Genomic DNA, 14,284 nt, shown 5'->3' on the forward strand with positions numbered 1-14,284 from the left:
AACATCTTCTGACCACTATTATAAATTTTAAGTATGTTGTATACTTGTATAGTATGTACTGTTGAGTTAAATAAAAAAAAAAAAAACAAATAAAAAATTTTAACATCACGATATCTAAAACATTTGACAATAGGTATTATAAAATGACTATAGGTAAGTAAGTTATACATTCTGAATGAATAACAATATTTTACAAAGACGTCGGTCACTTTACAATCCGTTAACGATACCGTTGACTTAACACGGGCCATTTCAATTACGTAGTTGAATTTGCCTTCTGCTTGATATAATATAAATCAAGTACCTACATACCTAAGGTTAGGCTTAGTAAGTTATCTTTAAACTACAGTATAACCACACAGAATACTCGTTCATAATTTAGAAATCTGTTACTAAAGTAAATATTAAATTGAATCGCTGAATGTAGGTACAGTCGACGTCAAAGATATGTTTACACTTTTGCACCTTACTCCGCAAAATGTACCATCATCATGATAAGCAATAAATATCTATTAAAGTTGCGCTACCTAAGCTTTTGCAACCTAGCGTACCTATTACCTACTGTTTTATGAGCCTCATAAAATACTCGGTCCTCAAGCTTTCGAACTCTCCACGCACCCTGTACACGATCGGCTTACAAGCAAATATTCAATTCGTTTTATACATTAATAATTATACCACCCCTCTCCCCGTCTTCTCCTCTCATTGTAATTTAAATCGAATTCCCGACAAGCAAATGGAAATATTTCAATTTGGAATATTTCAATTTGGCACCTCCGCCGTTCGAATTTGGAATCGCGAATTAAATAACCGTTACTTACGAGGCTGGTGGATTTAGATTTAAACGATTATTTTGTCTGATGCTGTGTCTGCTATGGTGGTAAAATCGTGATGAATACAGGCATTGTCCCTACTTAGCTGCTAAGTGGGGACAATGCCTGGATTTAGCAACATGAAAGTTTATCTAAAAAGCTACCTAGGTACCTACATCATTTGACCAGGTACTTTCAAGCCTTCTCGATCAACTTATATGCCTCCCTTGAAACTTATTTAAAAATGTAAAAAAAATGTAAAAAAAAATATAGTATTTTGTATTAATTAGTAGATATGAACTACTTGGAATTTGGCATGAGTTTTCCCATTGTATTCAACTCCACTGTGAAGAGAACGCTTGGCTTGCCTCCACATATTAATAACTAAGAATTGTTACCTAACTGTCACTAACTAGGACACTAGGTACACTGAATGTCTTTATGTTTCCCACGTCTAGTTTAATTTGGGTTGACAGCTTTTAACTATAAAATAGAAATATAATATGGAATTATGGACTCAGAACATGTATGTCAAGATGCATCAGGAAGATAGTTATGCACACTCAACATAACAGTATCGCTCAATCTCGCCAACATTATGTCCCATTCAGCACATTAAAGCGCACTGTCTAAACAATTAAACAAAAACCTCAACAATAAATATTAAAAAGGAGCGGAATCCTCGACGCGAATAACAAACATAATTGTTTTTTTGTGCCTCATTCAATAGAGCTTTGTCCGGTAATACAAAAACTGGTTCTCAAAAAAGTCACCTTTATAAATTAAGTTTCAGCATTTGTGAACACCAATCACAGCTCAGAGGCGGGGTTGCGCTAACCCCTCATTGGCGCTCCCGACGCTCTCATCTGTCTACATTTTATATAACCGGATGATACAACATATACAGTTAACACTATAGAGGAAGCGGGACGGCACTATGTTGGAGACAGTGTGTCGCTTCGCACTCGCGCCGTCTCGCTCGCGCCATACTGTCAGTTTGTTCGCCGAAAATGAAGCAACAGTGTTGGCAACACTCGCGACGAGAGCGCGCCTTAACAGTTGCGCGTTCCACGTTTGAAAAATCGAGTGCATTTCGAATTCGGAACTTTTTAAATTTGGTGTTCAATCGTCAATCGACTTTGAATGATTTTTTGATAGTGTAGCGATGTGTATGGTAGTATTTTGAGTGTGTTGTATTAAAGTATTGTGATGGAGATGTCGCTGCCGAACGGCGTGGACGTGTCGCAGCTGGTGCAGCACCCTGTGCTGGCCGCCTTGCCGCCCTTCTTCCTCAGAGCTTCAGAGAGATATCAGGTAAATTACATTTCAGTTACATTCTTTGTTTACAAAATATTTGTACCATTTCCAATCATTGGGCACTTACCTAAGTGCCTACCTATTATGTTTTCAGTTATGCCTTTTGGCTTATCATTTTTATATAATCACTTATGTTTTGTACATATGACAGGTAGTAGAGGTAACTGTTTTAGATAGATACTATAGGATAGTGGGTAGGTGAAGTTATGGCATCACTAGCATAGTAGAGGGTATGAAACCCTCTTCAAAAACCACGATATTTAATATACAGCTAACTAATATGATTACAGAAGAGTCCAGCTTCAGAGTTAAGTGGCCGTTACTCTTATGTAACCTACCTACGTAGTACCTAAGCAGAGTTTTTAATAGTTTTGTTCGTGGGACAAAAAAAATATTGCTCTGAAGTAGCTTAATCGTGTTACGAGGTAGGTTCTAAAGTAATTCTTGGAACTGTGTACCCTCTTGGCTTGCGGAATTGCTTAAATTGTATAAATGGAACAATTTTGTTACAAATAAAATAGGAGCTTTGAATGATTTTATTTTTAATGTTGTTATCAATAATCATGATAATATTATTGGCACACCGCCTATAGGTACTTTCAGTAAGTTTTTGCCTTGTTGACGGTAAACGTCCGTTCACCACGACTTATATATCTGAGACCACACGATGAGAAGAGCGATGATAATTATTACCAAGTTAAGAACAATTAAGAAGTTTTACATAAATAAAAATAATCAAAAATAAGTCAATCGATATTAGTTTATCAGTGTTAGCTCTACAATGAAAAACACAAAATAAAAGTTTCTTATAAGAAATGTTATAATACAAATACAATAAGGGACAAAGAACTTAACATGTACTTGTAAGAACGTTTTTCTACATTTTTTAGGCAATTTTATAATTTTGGCCGCGCAAAGTGTCGCCGTCGCGGCGGCACACTGCCGGCGGGTCACATTTAGATGTGTAGTATAAATACAAAACATTACCTAAGTACATTCATTTCAAAGAGTTTTTTTATACTTACTAAGTACGAGTATACCTTAATTTTATTGCTCTTTAGTGTAGTCTGCTTCCTTGTATAAAAAATAACTATTAATGCGGCATTAGGGCATTAGGGGCAAAACCACCCCTTAAAATGTTAAAAATAGCTTGATTTTACTTCTTGAAAAAGTAAATTAAGTATATTAAGAGTGCATTTGGATCATAATCATAGCATAACAATTTCTATATTCTTCACATTACACCATACAAAGGTAACCCGACACTTGCAACATTATAAGTAACAATAACCGCTATTTATCCCGTCATCAGTTTATTACATTATTACACCGCTTCACTACACCCCGTGTCCCGTTTCACCCCATACTTGTATACATTGTAATAAATTACAATTGTAATTACGACAAATTACAATGTTATTCTTGCCGGAAGTGTCAAGAGTGTTAGTTTGTTTTGTTCAATGATACTCGATAATATAATGTTAATGATACTTGATACGAGAGTATAGGGGCAATTGTAGTAATGGTGTGAATGAGATTGTGTCGCGATTGTTATTTTAAATATTTAGTTAAAGGGTGTGTGCAAATACCTATTAAGTAAGTCACTAGTTGCAAAAGTTTTTTTCCAAAGAATAACAATAACAATAACAATATTTTTATTCATAATTGAAGTTAATATACTTTTGTTATTTTTCTATACCTAGATTTGATATGTTTATTTTATAGTTCTTCGAGCACCATGCCGATGAAGCAATCCTGAAATAAACTAAATGATCTAAATTTATTTCATTTCCTACGATTTTTTGCTACGGGTATACAAACAGTTATTGTTATGTAACTTTACATATACAGTGAAACCTGGATAAGTGAGACTTCAAGGGACGAGCAGATTTGTCTCACTTAAAGAGGTATTTCACTTACCCAGGCTCTCAGTTAAGTACAAATAAATGTCTGTCTCATTTACAGAGAGTCCCATTAATAGAGGTGACAATAGAGGATATATTTCAGTTATAGAGGTGGTTTATAAGGTATTTTGTAATTATCTTTAAAAATAAATAAGGTAAAATAATCCTTGTCCCTAAATATTTTTTTAAGTCTGTTAATATTTCTTTGAATTTATTTTGAATGATTCTCCGAAGGATAGATTTTTTCAATTAAATTTGATACGGACTTCATTGCGTCTTAGAAATGTATTAAATGAAAATCTGTTTATTCGTGTTACTTATCAAAATTTCAGCTTTCGTTTCGATTGTTTTAACTACATAAAATAACTAAATGAAACTTGAAGTCGTTTAGACACAATTAAGCAAATGCGGAATTTGTGCATAGACTAAGAGTTAGTAAGAATACGGAAATTGATCAATAAAGTCCAAGGTAGAGAGGTCATAGATTGACGTTATCTCAGATACAGAGGTCAATTCCTATACAATTCTAAAAAAACAATTAGGAAAATGTAATCTTATAAATATAGTCTCAGTAAAAGAGGTAAAATACACTCTCTGTCTCACTTATAGAGGTAAATGTGACCATAAAATCACAACAGCTAATCCCAGTTATAGAGGTTCGTTTTTTCTCACTAACAGAGGAAATTCAGAGCTAAAGTGTCGGGACCGCACCATGAGCCCCAGCTATAGAGGTTTCTCACTTATCCAGGTCCCACTTAACCAGGTTTCACTGTAAATTATTATCTATAAGAAAGTAACTCGCTACGGCGTAGCCCTTCGTAGCCTGCTACGGACATCCAGATACGGAGCCCGATTCAGATTTTAATGTCTTGTTATGAAATTGTTATTTTCATAACAAGATTATAAAGTTCGAATCGTCTTCATGTCCACGACCAGTCTTAGTACGAATTATTTTAGTAGTCTTGTACGAATAGTGCATGTGGCTTGCTAAATAGCAACAAAATAAAATTTACAAGTTCCGCATTTTGAGCACACGTACTAAATTATATGTTGTAGGTATTCACGTGTTATTCACTAACATATTTTCTGGTTGTAGAACTGATGGTTAAATCTGACAGTTACACATGCACACTCCTTAGGTACCTACAGATATCGCACACATACTGACAGATTTAGACATCTGCTTCTCTTTTAGACGTCACCCAATGCACCCTTATCTTTGATAGTCAGATTCAGAGCATCGGACTTATGTTATCCTTACCAGATAATTTACCCAAGATTTATGCTTTGAAAATGCAGTTTAATCATCATGCTTGTGTTTTATGCAACGCAGTTCTCTTGTCCGCAGCGGACGCCGAAGTGCGCGCGGTGCCGCAACCACGGCGTGGTGTCGGCGCTGAAGGGCCACAAGCGCTACTGCCGCTGGCGCGACTGCGTGTGCGCCAAGTGCACGCTCATAGCCGAGCGGCAGCGCGTCATGGCGGCCCAGGTGAGCCCCTCGTCTGTAGCAGTACATGCGATACAACCACGGCGTGGTGTCGGCGCTGAAGGGCCACAAGCGCTACTGTCGCTGGCGCGACTGCGTGTGCGCCAAGTGCACGCTCATACTCATAGCCGGCAGCGCGTCATGTTGGCCCAGGTGAGCCTCTTGTCTGCAGCAGTGCGCAGCGCAACTACGGCGAGGTGTCGGCGCTAAAGGGTCACAAGCGCTACTGCCAGCATCACACACAACAGCAATTGTAGTGTCATAAAGTTTTTGTAATTTTATTTAGTTATAATTTTATATCAAGTCAAGTAGTCTCAATTTCAGTCAAGTGCACATTTAGGTCGTGTAATTTAACATTGCATTGTTACCTACCGTTAATGTTACTTACTCCTTAAACTATCTCTAAATTACGTAGGTACGTTCTATTGGCCTGAATGTTGTAAAACTCAGTTTAATATGTGGTTTAATACGATTAATCATTTCATTTAAAGTTTTTTGTGGTAATCACAGTAAAAACCTTTTTTGATTTTGCTCCAAAGTAACATGACCTAAGAAGGCCTAAGTATCGTTATAGTTTTGTGGCAATTTTTTATCTTCTGTAAATGTAAATGAATGAATGGCCACATTTTTAGGGTTCCGTAGCCAAATGGCAAAAAACGGAACCCTTATAGATTCGTCATGTCTGTCTGTCTGTCTGTCTGTCCGTCTGTCCGTCTGTCCGTCTGTCTGTCCGTCCGTATGTCACAGCCACTTTTCTCCGAAACTATAAGAACTATACTGTTGAAACTTGGTAAGTAGATGTATTCTGTGAACCGCATTAAGATTTTCACACAAAAATAGAAAAAAAAACAATAAATTTTTGGGGTTCCCCATACTTCGAACTGAAACTCAAAAATTTTTTTTTCATCAAACCCATACGTGTGGGGTATCTATGGATAGGTCTTCAAACATGATATTGAGGTTTCTAATATCATTTTTTTTCTAAACTGAATAGTTTGCGCGAGAGACACTTCCAAAGTGGTAAAATGTGTGTCCCCCCCCCCCCCTGTAACTTCTAAAATAAGAGAATGATAAAACTAAAAAAAATATATGATGTACATTACCATGTAAACTTCCACCGAAAATTGGTTTGAACGAGATCTAGTAAGTAGTTTTTTTTTTAATACGTCATAAATCGCCTAAATACGGAACCCTTCATGGGCGAGTCCGACTCGCACTTGGCCGCTTTTTTTCGTTACCTTATTATTACCGACGTTTCCATACACTTTTCGTCGGGGGTACCTATGTAGTTACTTTACACAAATGTCTGTTTTGACACTGTTCTGGAACATTTATCTGCGACCACGACCAGTGTATCCTGCGTCAAAACGTCGGAAATAAACGTAACAAAATAATTTCGCGATAGACCAAACAATAATATGTTTTAATGTCTTAATAATCAACCCTTAACCCAGTTTACTTTAATTGTATTAATATATAGCATTGTTGGCCCCAGGTCGCGTTGCGCCGGCAGCAGGCACAGGAAGAGAACGAGGCGCGGGAGCTGAACCTGCTGTACACGGGACAGCCGCCTGCGCCGCACCACTACGATATGCCCGATGATTCACCTGGTAAGTATATAAGACAAACCAGCAAGTGTGTAACCATGGAATAGTCAGAACTGTCAGAAGACAGTTTGAGAAGTTGAGGAAAAAATTATCGATAAGCCTAAGGAATTTAAAAAAATATGGTTGTTTGTAAAGTTGGTTTACGGACGATAATTTCGCGTGATAACGTCTTAAGAGCCAACAGGAGTGGTCATTTCTCCATACAAACGTACTCGACTGTTTCCTCCGTGGGTTTTGAAGCTAGAGCAATGATTTTTTCAACACAGATTAATATTGTCAATATCTGTGTCGGACCGTTTTGATTTTTTTGATATTTTTGGTTTTTAAGGCGCTAGAGCCCTTCAAAAATGGCCAAAATGGCCTAATTGACTATGCCGCAATGAGAGGCGTGCTATTCAAAACTGACATCAATTAGTCAAAAAATCAAAACGGTCCGACACAGATAATGTCATAATCATTTAGATTTTCAAATTTGGTTACGATGGTTTAAGTTTTGGAGGAGGAAACAGTCGAGTACGAAACCTCGATTTTTGATATTTTTACGCAGGATTTTTCGCCTTGTCCTTATCGCACTAGTTTTAGGAGCCGCTTCCGTTAGCGAGACGGGTATATTTACCTAAAATATTTAAATCTTAACTCCTGTTGGCTCTTAAGAAAACATTGATGAAAAATTGCATACTTTTATACGTTACTATGGAGATCTGTCCCCAACGTTACCATGGAGATCTGTCCACAACGTGACACTTTTTCGTGCATGCTACCGGTGTTCATCGATTTATAAGACGTTATCACGTCAAAAGCGTTATTTCGTCGTATTCAAAGATACAGTCAGGTATAAATAACAATGATATCTCTACATCTACTCACTAGCAAACTTGAGTCTTACTTCGCTAACAAATACAATTTTGGAATGACCCAAAAACGTAATTTTTATGCTGCGATTAGAACGTTCCATCCGTCACTTATTATATGATAAAGATAAAAGATAAGATAAAAGATAGTTTATTCAAGTAGGCATAATTACAATGCGCTTATGAACGTCAAATAAAGCTAGGTAGACCGGCTCCAACCCTACACCTCTGCCCCGAGAAGATTTAAATCCCCCCTCAATTGGAGGAGGGTATCCCAATATGGGACCGGCAACAAACTCGGCGGGACACATCTTTTCAAAAATAATTACATCTTATAATTAACATGCATTACGAGAAAATAAGGGAAAAAATACAATTTAAATTACTATAGAATTCATGCAATTATACACATAAGGTGTAATAGAAATTTGATTTAGAAAATATACATATGTACATGGAATCATACAAACTCGTAGCTCTTTCAGAAAACATATCAAATTCTTACAAAAGGAAAAGAAAATAAAGTTATTAAAAGAAATGGGAAAACATATTATATAAATCTGATTGATTATTATTAATTACCAACATATAATATTTGATGTGCTTTCCTGCTTACCTGAGCTGTGTCACCTATAACTCTATACATAATACAATGTTTTTAATTGCTACTACTTTTTATAAGTTAGTTTCTGGTTTGGACCATGCATGTTTGTCTGTCAAGTAGTCCTCGACTCTGTAATAAGCTTTTAACATCAATGACTTTTTTAAGTAATTCTTAAGTAATTGTAGTATTTAGGTAATATATAAATATATGTGTTGCAAATGTATGTACACCTGAAAAGGTAAAGTCTCAGTGTAACGAATGTGTAATTGTATTTTCGACCTGCAATGTAACCTGATTCTTATATACAATAAAAACTTTGAACTTTGAACTTTTAAGAGCTGGAAAGGGTAATCTTAAAGCATTCTCAGGTAACTTGTTATAAAAATGAATGCATTGCCCAACGAATGACTTTTGTACTTTACGGACACGAAACTTTCTGATAGCAAGCTTATTTCTATTGAAGGAAATTGAGAGTGACATCGCCCGCGTCAACGCCTCTGCAGTAATGCCGCAACAGTAGGTAGCTCTGCTGCAGACATTAATATCTTAAAAAAACTTCTAACTTAGCCGCTCGATGATACCTGTGCTAAAAGGTTGTACATATTTATTACACGTTTTTTGATAAGTACTTATTATTTCTCATAATCGGTTTCTTGTATATTTACCAAGCGCAATTTATCAATTTTGAAATATCGCGCAATTATCTTCTCATCTGAAAAATAAGTAACGTTTATTAATCTAGGACACACAGGTGACTCAACTTATTACAATTCTAGTATAATCTTACATAGGTAGTATAGGCGTAAATCTAGATCTCACTTTTCCTAGACAGGTATATAAAACCGGCCAAGTGCGAGTCGGACTCGCGCACGGAGGGTTCCGCACCATCAACAAAAAATAGAGCAAAACAAGCAAAAAAACGGTCACCCATCCAAGTACTGACCCCGCCCGACGTTGCTTAACTTCGGTCAAAAATCAGGTTTGTTGTATGGGAGCCCCACTTAAATCTTTATTTTATTCTGTTTTTGTATTTGTTGTTATAGCGGCAACAGAAATGCATCATCTGTGAAAATTTCAACTGTCTAGCTATCACGGTTCGTGAGATACAGCCTGGTGACAGACGGATGGACGGACGGACGGACGGACGTACGGACGTACGGACGGACAGCGGAGTCTTAGTAATAGGGTCCCGTTTTTACCCTTTGGGTACGGAACCCTAAAAAAACGAACATATCAACATACTGGCCCGACGGCTGACACCCGCAATCTTCCGCTCGCTGATGGGCCTGCTTCCGCCGCCTCCGGCAATCGCTAACTTTACTTCTTACGTTGCCTAATGTAGTCTTGGAAACGTCTTTGTAGAACATACAGTTCCTTTGGGAGATAACTTTGGCACCAGACACCAGACGTAGAATATCTAGAAACCTATTACTAATTACACACGTGTGAGCTCTATAGTTTAAACGCTAAGTGAAATCCGTTTGCTTAACTTTCAAGCTAGGATTAATGAAGAAGTAATTTAAGGAGGGTTAGTTTATAATAAGACTAGCGACCCACCCCGGCTTCGCGCGTGTTAACAAATTATAGATAAACCTTCCTCTTGAATCACTCTATCTATTAAAAAAACTGCATTAAAATCCGTCCCGTAGTTTTAAATATTTAAGCATACATAGGGACAGACAGACAGCGAGAAGCGATTTTGTTTTATACTATGTAGTAATACGAATAAGTACTTTTATAATTAGAAAACTATGTAAAATCATCGTAATAATTTGCTGTAAACTAGTATAAGCTCTTGATTTCCGCATGTTTTACGAGTAACTATAGCGGATGAAGTTTTTTAACCCCTCTGTCGCAGTACACTAACGCATTCTGCAAATTGTATTTAACAAGCAATAAGCAAAAATCGCTTACACCCTCAATTAGAGGGTAAATATCGCGCCAATTAAGACGCCCCGAAGTGTTGCCACTCCTAGAAACGGGTGAAACCTCGGGAAATGAAAGAGCGGTAAAAAGTGCAACGCGACGCACAGGCAAGTGTGCGACTCGATATTGTTGCGCGCAGCACGGACACAGTACGAAGAGTCGACAACGTTTTAAAAAAATAAGATAAGTATTTTTTAGCGCATAAAAATCAAATATTTCTCCAAGTAGAAAATAGTTTTTATACCTACAGTAGAATTTGTATATGTACCTCCTCAATGTAGACCTTAGATATTATGCGGTGAGGTTTATTCTGGTTGTAAGACAGGTTACGAATTTGATCTAGATTTGTCATGGATATGATCAGTCAGTGTCAAAAGTAAAGTTTTTGGTTTGGTTTAGTTTGGTTCTGGTCGTATATCCTAATGCATTTTAAGTAGGTATCTAAGTTTCTTATAGGCAAGTCATTGCACTATTAAATAACCACAGTTAGTGACAACTGACAATCGTGTTTGAAAAGGAAATAAATATAAAGACTAGAAAGAACTTAAAATTATTTCATGTTTCTTTCCTAGAATTCGTCTCTACAGAGTTCTATTCGGGACTTGATACTGTGTGCGCAAGTCGAGACCCAGGTTTCTAATTAAACACCCGGTGCACGGCACATTGCTCGCTAGAAGCGACCTTTTATTATTTTGCACTTGTTCAGTCTGTTTCCATACATGGGTCTTTATTATTATTATTATTTGTATCTCCGTTACAAACTCTCGGGTTTTTAAGCCCGGTCATTTATAAGGCGTGCGTGGGGATATAGATCCAACACGTAGAGGCCGTTTGGAGAGCTTTGATGTCATATAGAACGCCTGCTGGAACCCATTCATGGGTACATAAATAGATACCCATAAACCGGTTTCAGCAGGCATTGGAGGCTATTGTAGAAAAATGGAAAGAGTCCTGGGCTATGGTTTAAATTTGGCTGGAAAATAAGACTGGGCTATTGCAAAGAGTTGCGGACACCTGCCATAACATTGTGATATACAGTGTTATCGAGGCAGGCGGTGACTCGCCACTCGCTAGATGGGCACCTGATGCGCCATCGTACAGACGGCCAGGCGCAACACCGGCGTGAGCGGCTCAGGGGTGTCGAGAGGTGTGCTGCGCTTTCTCCGAAGTTACTCGCGGCGTTATGCCCTTTAACACTTCCACCCCTGGAGCATATAGCTCTAACGACTCTCCTCTGGACGGCCAATTAAGGCAAGCCAGAGTCGAGAGTCCTGCGGGTCCCCTTGGGGTCCACTCCGACCGAAGAAGACACGCCGGAGACGGAGACCCTGACCGACTCTCTGGAGCACTCGGGTCCGTGGGGTCGTTACTCCCCAACAGCTCGCCACAAGCTGCCCTGCGGGCTTATTATTATTATTCTCTTTATTTACTTGAACTCTCTAGGCTAGGTGATTTATAATATGAATATAAAAGTAAAATATAAAAACACTTACAAAACAATAAAAAATACATATAAACACATTATAAAAAACCTAACCTAGGGTGCCGCCAGCAGCGGGGCAAGGCCCAAGCTGCCGGTGGTCAGGGCCGCAGAGAGAGGAACCGGCGGACTATCCGCGCCGTGTCCAAGATCACCGCCTTCTGCATCTGGCCCTTGATCCAACCACCTAGCGAGAGTCTCTCAAGATGTTGGTCGAGACTCTTCGCTATTAGACCGTTCGCTGAAACAACTATCGGGACAATGATCGTCGAATCAACATCCCACATGGCGGTTATCTCGTGAGCCAAGTCTAGGTACTTACTGGACTTGTCCTTCTCGGCTTTCACGAGATTCTCATCATGGGGGATGGTGATGTCAACGAGCACGGCCCGGCGTTGCGCTCGATCTATTATCACAATGTCAGGCTTATTGGCTACAATAGTCCTGTCAGTGATGATAGATCGATCCCAATAGAGCGTGGCACGACCATTCTCGAGAACAGGCGCAGGTAAGTACTTGTAGTACGGTACTTCGCGGTCCACAAGGCCGTATAGAAGAGCAAGCTGCTGGAGAATAATCCTGGCTACGAGATTATGTCTGTGCAAGTACTCGCCGTTAGCAAGATGAGAGCAACCGGAAATGATATGCCTGAGTGACTCTCCGGGACGGCGGCATGCCCGACAAATGTCGACCGTACCGTCCTTCAGGATATATTTCCGATAGTTGTTCGTCATCATTACTTCGTCCGCAATTGCACAGGCAAAACCCTCGGTTTCTCCGAAGAGGTCCCCGAATCGTAACCAGTTCACCGACGCGAGCAGGTCCACATCGGGTCCCGTGAGGGCCTTGTAGAACCGCCCGTGTAGCACCTTACTCTCCCATGCCGCCTTGCGATCCGCAGTACTTAGTACCACAGGTTTGCGCCAGTTCTCGTTTGCCAAGGAGAGCGGCGTGAGGTTCCTGTCTACTGCCACCACATCACGATGCATCCCACACTCGTTGTTAAGGAAATAATTCCTGAGATTGTACACCTCGCGGTTGTGGAGATCCTTGGCGTTTAGGAAGCCTCGGCCTCCACATTTCCGTGGGATGTACAATCTCATGACTGACGAGCGTGGGTGTAGCATACGATGTGCGGTGAGCAATGATCGGACCCTCCGATCCAGGGCGTCCAGCTCGGTCTGAGTCCACCTTAGTATGCCAAAGGAGTATGTGAGTAGGGGCATTACCCAGGCGTTGAAGGCGCGCACTTTGTTGCCTCCTGACAAAAGACTGTTAAGGACTTTTGTGAGCCGACTAAAAAAGCGCTCCTTCACCGACCGTCTAATACCCTCGTCCTCAATACCCAACGACTGTGACATACCAAGGTATTTATAGGTTTCTGATTCAGAGATAGATCTGAAAGACATTGTCTCAGAAGGTTGTAAATTTGTTGAATTTACAACCCTCCCCCGCTGTACATGCATAACCGCACATTTATCGACACCAAACTCCATGTTGATGGCACTACTGAAGACTTCGGTGGTTTTCAGTAGCTCCTTCAAGTCTTGGTTATTAGGTGCAAATAATTTGAGGTCATCCATGTACAGAAGGTGAGAAATGACTTCACCCTCTCTCCGAAGCCGACAACCTAGTCCCAAATCCTTCAGCAGGGTGCTGAGGGGATTGAGAGCTAGGCAGAACCATAGGGGACTCAGACTATCACCCTGAAATATTCCTCGCTCAATCCTTATGAAATCCTGCGGGCCAGGGCGGTCATCCCCGCCTCCTGGTTGACGAAGGACTGTGGTCCACTGCCTCATACACGCACTTAGAAAGGCTCTCAAAGCTGCATCAACTTTATACAGCTCTAAGACCCTCCCCAGCCATGAATGAGGCACCGAATCATAGGCCTTCTTATAGTCAATCCAAGCGGCTGAGAGGGCCTCCTTGTTCCGCCGTATTTGCTGGCAAATGGTCATGTCTATGAGGAGGAGCTCTTTAGTACCACGGGACCCAACCCTACATCCATTTTGAGCGGGGGCCAAAATATTGTTAGCGACAATGTGCGCGTTGATTTTTGTCCTCAAAATGGATGTAAGGAGCTTATAGAGTGTAGATAAGCACGTGATGGGTCTGTAATTCTTTGCTTCCGTGGTACTACCGGACTTATAGAGCAGGAAGGTAACATTATTATTATTATTATTAAAGCCTTTTTATTTCCTTAAATGTGTTAATTATTATTATTAAAGCCTTTTTATTTCCTTAAATGTGTTAATCTCTAATTTAAATATATTTAGTTACATTATATATATTTT

At 39.4% G+C, this 14,284-nt stretch overlaps 1 protein-coding gene across 1 annotated transcript in view; it reads left to right on the forward strand.

Annotated features, from left to right (window-relative positions):
• The first annotated feature begins 1,251 nt into the window (after positions 1 to 1,251).
• Positions 1,252 to 14,284, forward strand: part of LOC134659064 (doublesex- and mab-3-related transcription factor A2) — a 39,224-nt gene continuing 26,191 nt past the window's right edge. The window contains exons 1-3 of the mRNA XM_063514672.1: positions 1,252 to 2,126; positions 5,382 to 5,522; positions 7,015 to 7,129. Coding sequence (XP_063370742.1) covers positions 2,022 to 2,126; positions 5,382 to 5,522; positions 7,015 to 7,129 — 361 coding nt within the window. The 5' untranslated portion in view covers positions 1,252 to 2,021. The remainder of the gene's footprint in view (positions 2,127 to 5,381; positions 5,523 to 7,014; positions 7,130 to 14,284) is intronic.

Source organism: Cydia amplana, chromosome 2, assembly GCF_948474715.1.
Source record: "Cydia amplana chromosome 2, ilCydAmpl1.1, whole genome shotgun sequence".
In the NCBI taxonomy this organism is placed as follows: domain Eukaryota; kingdom Metazoa; phylum Arthropoda; class Insecta; order Lepidoptera; family Tortricidae; genus Cydia; species Cydia amplana.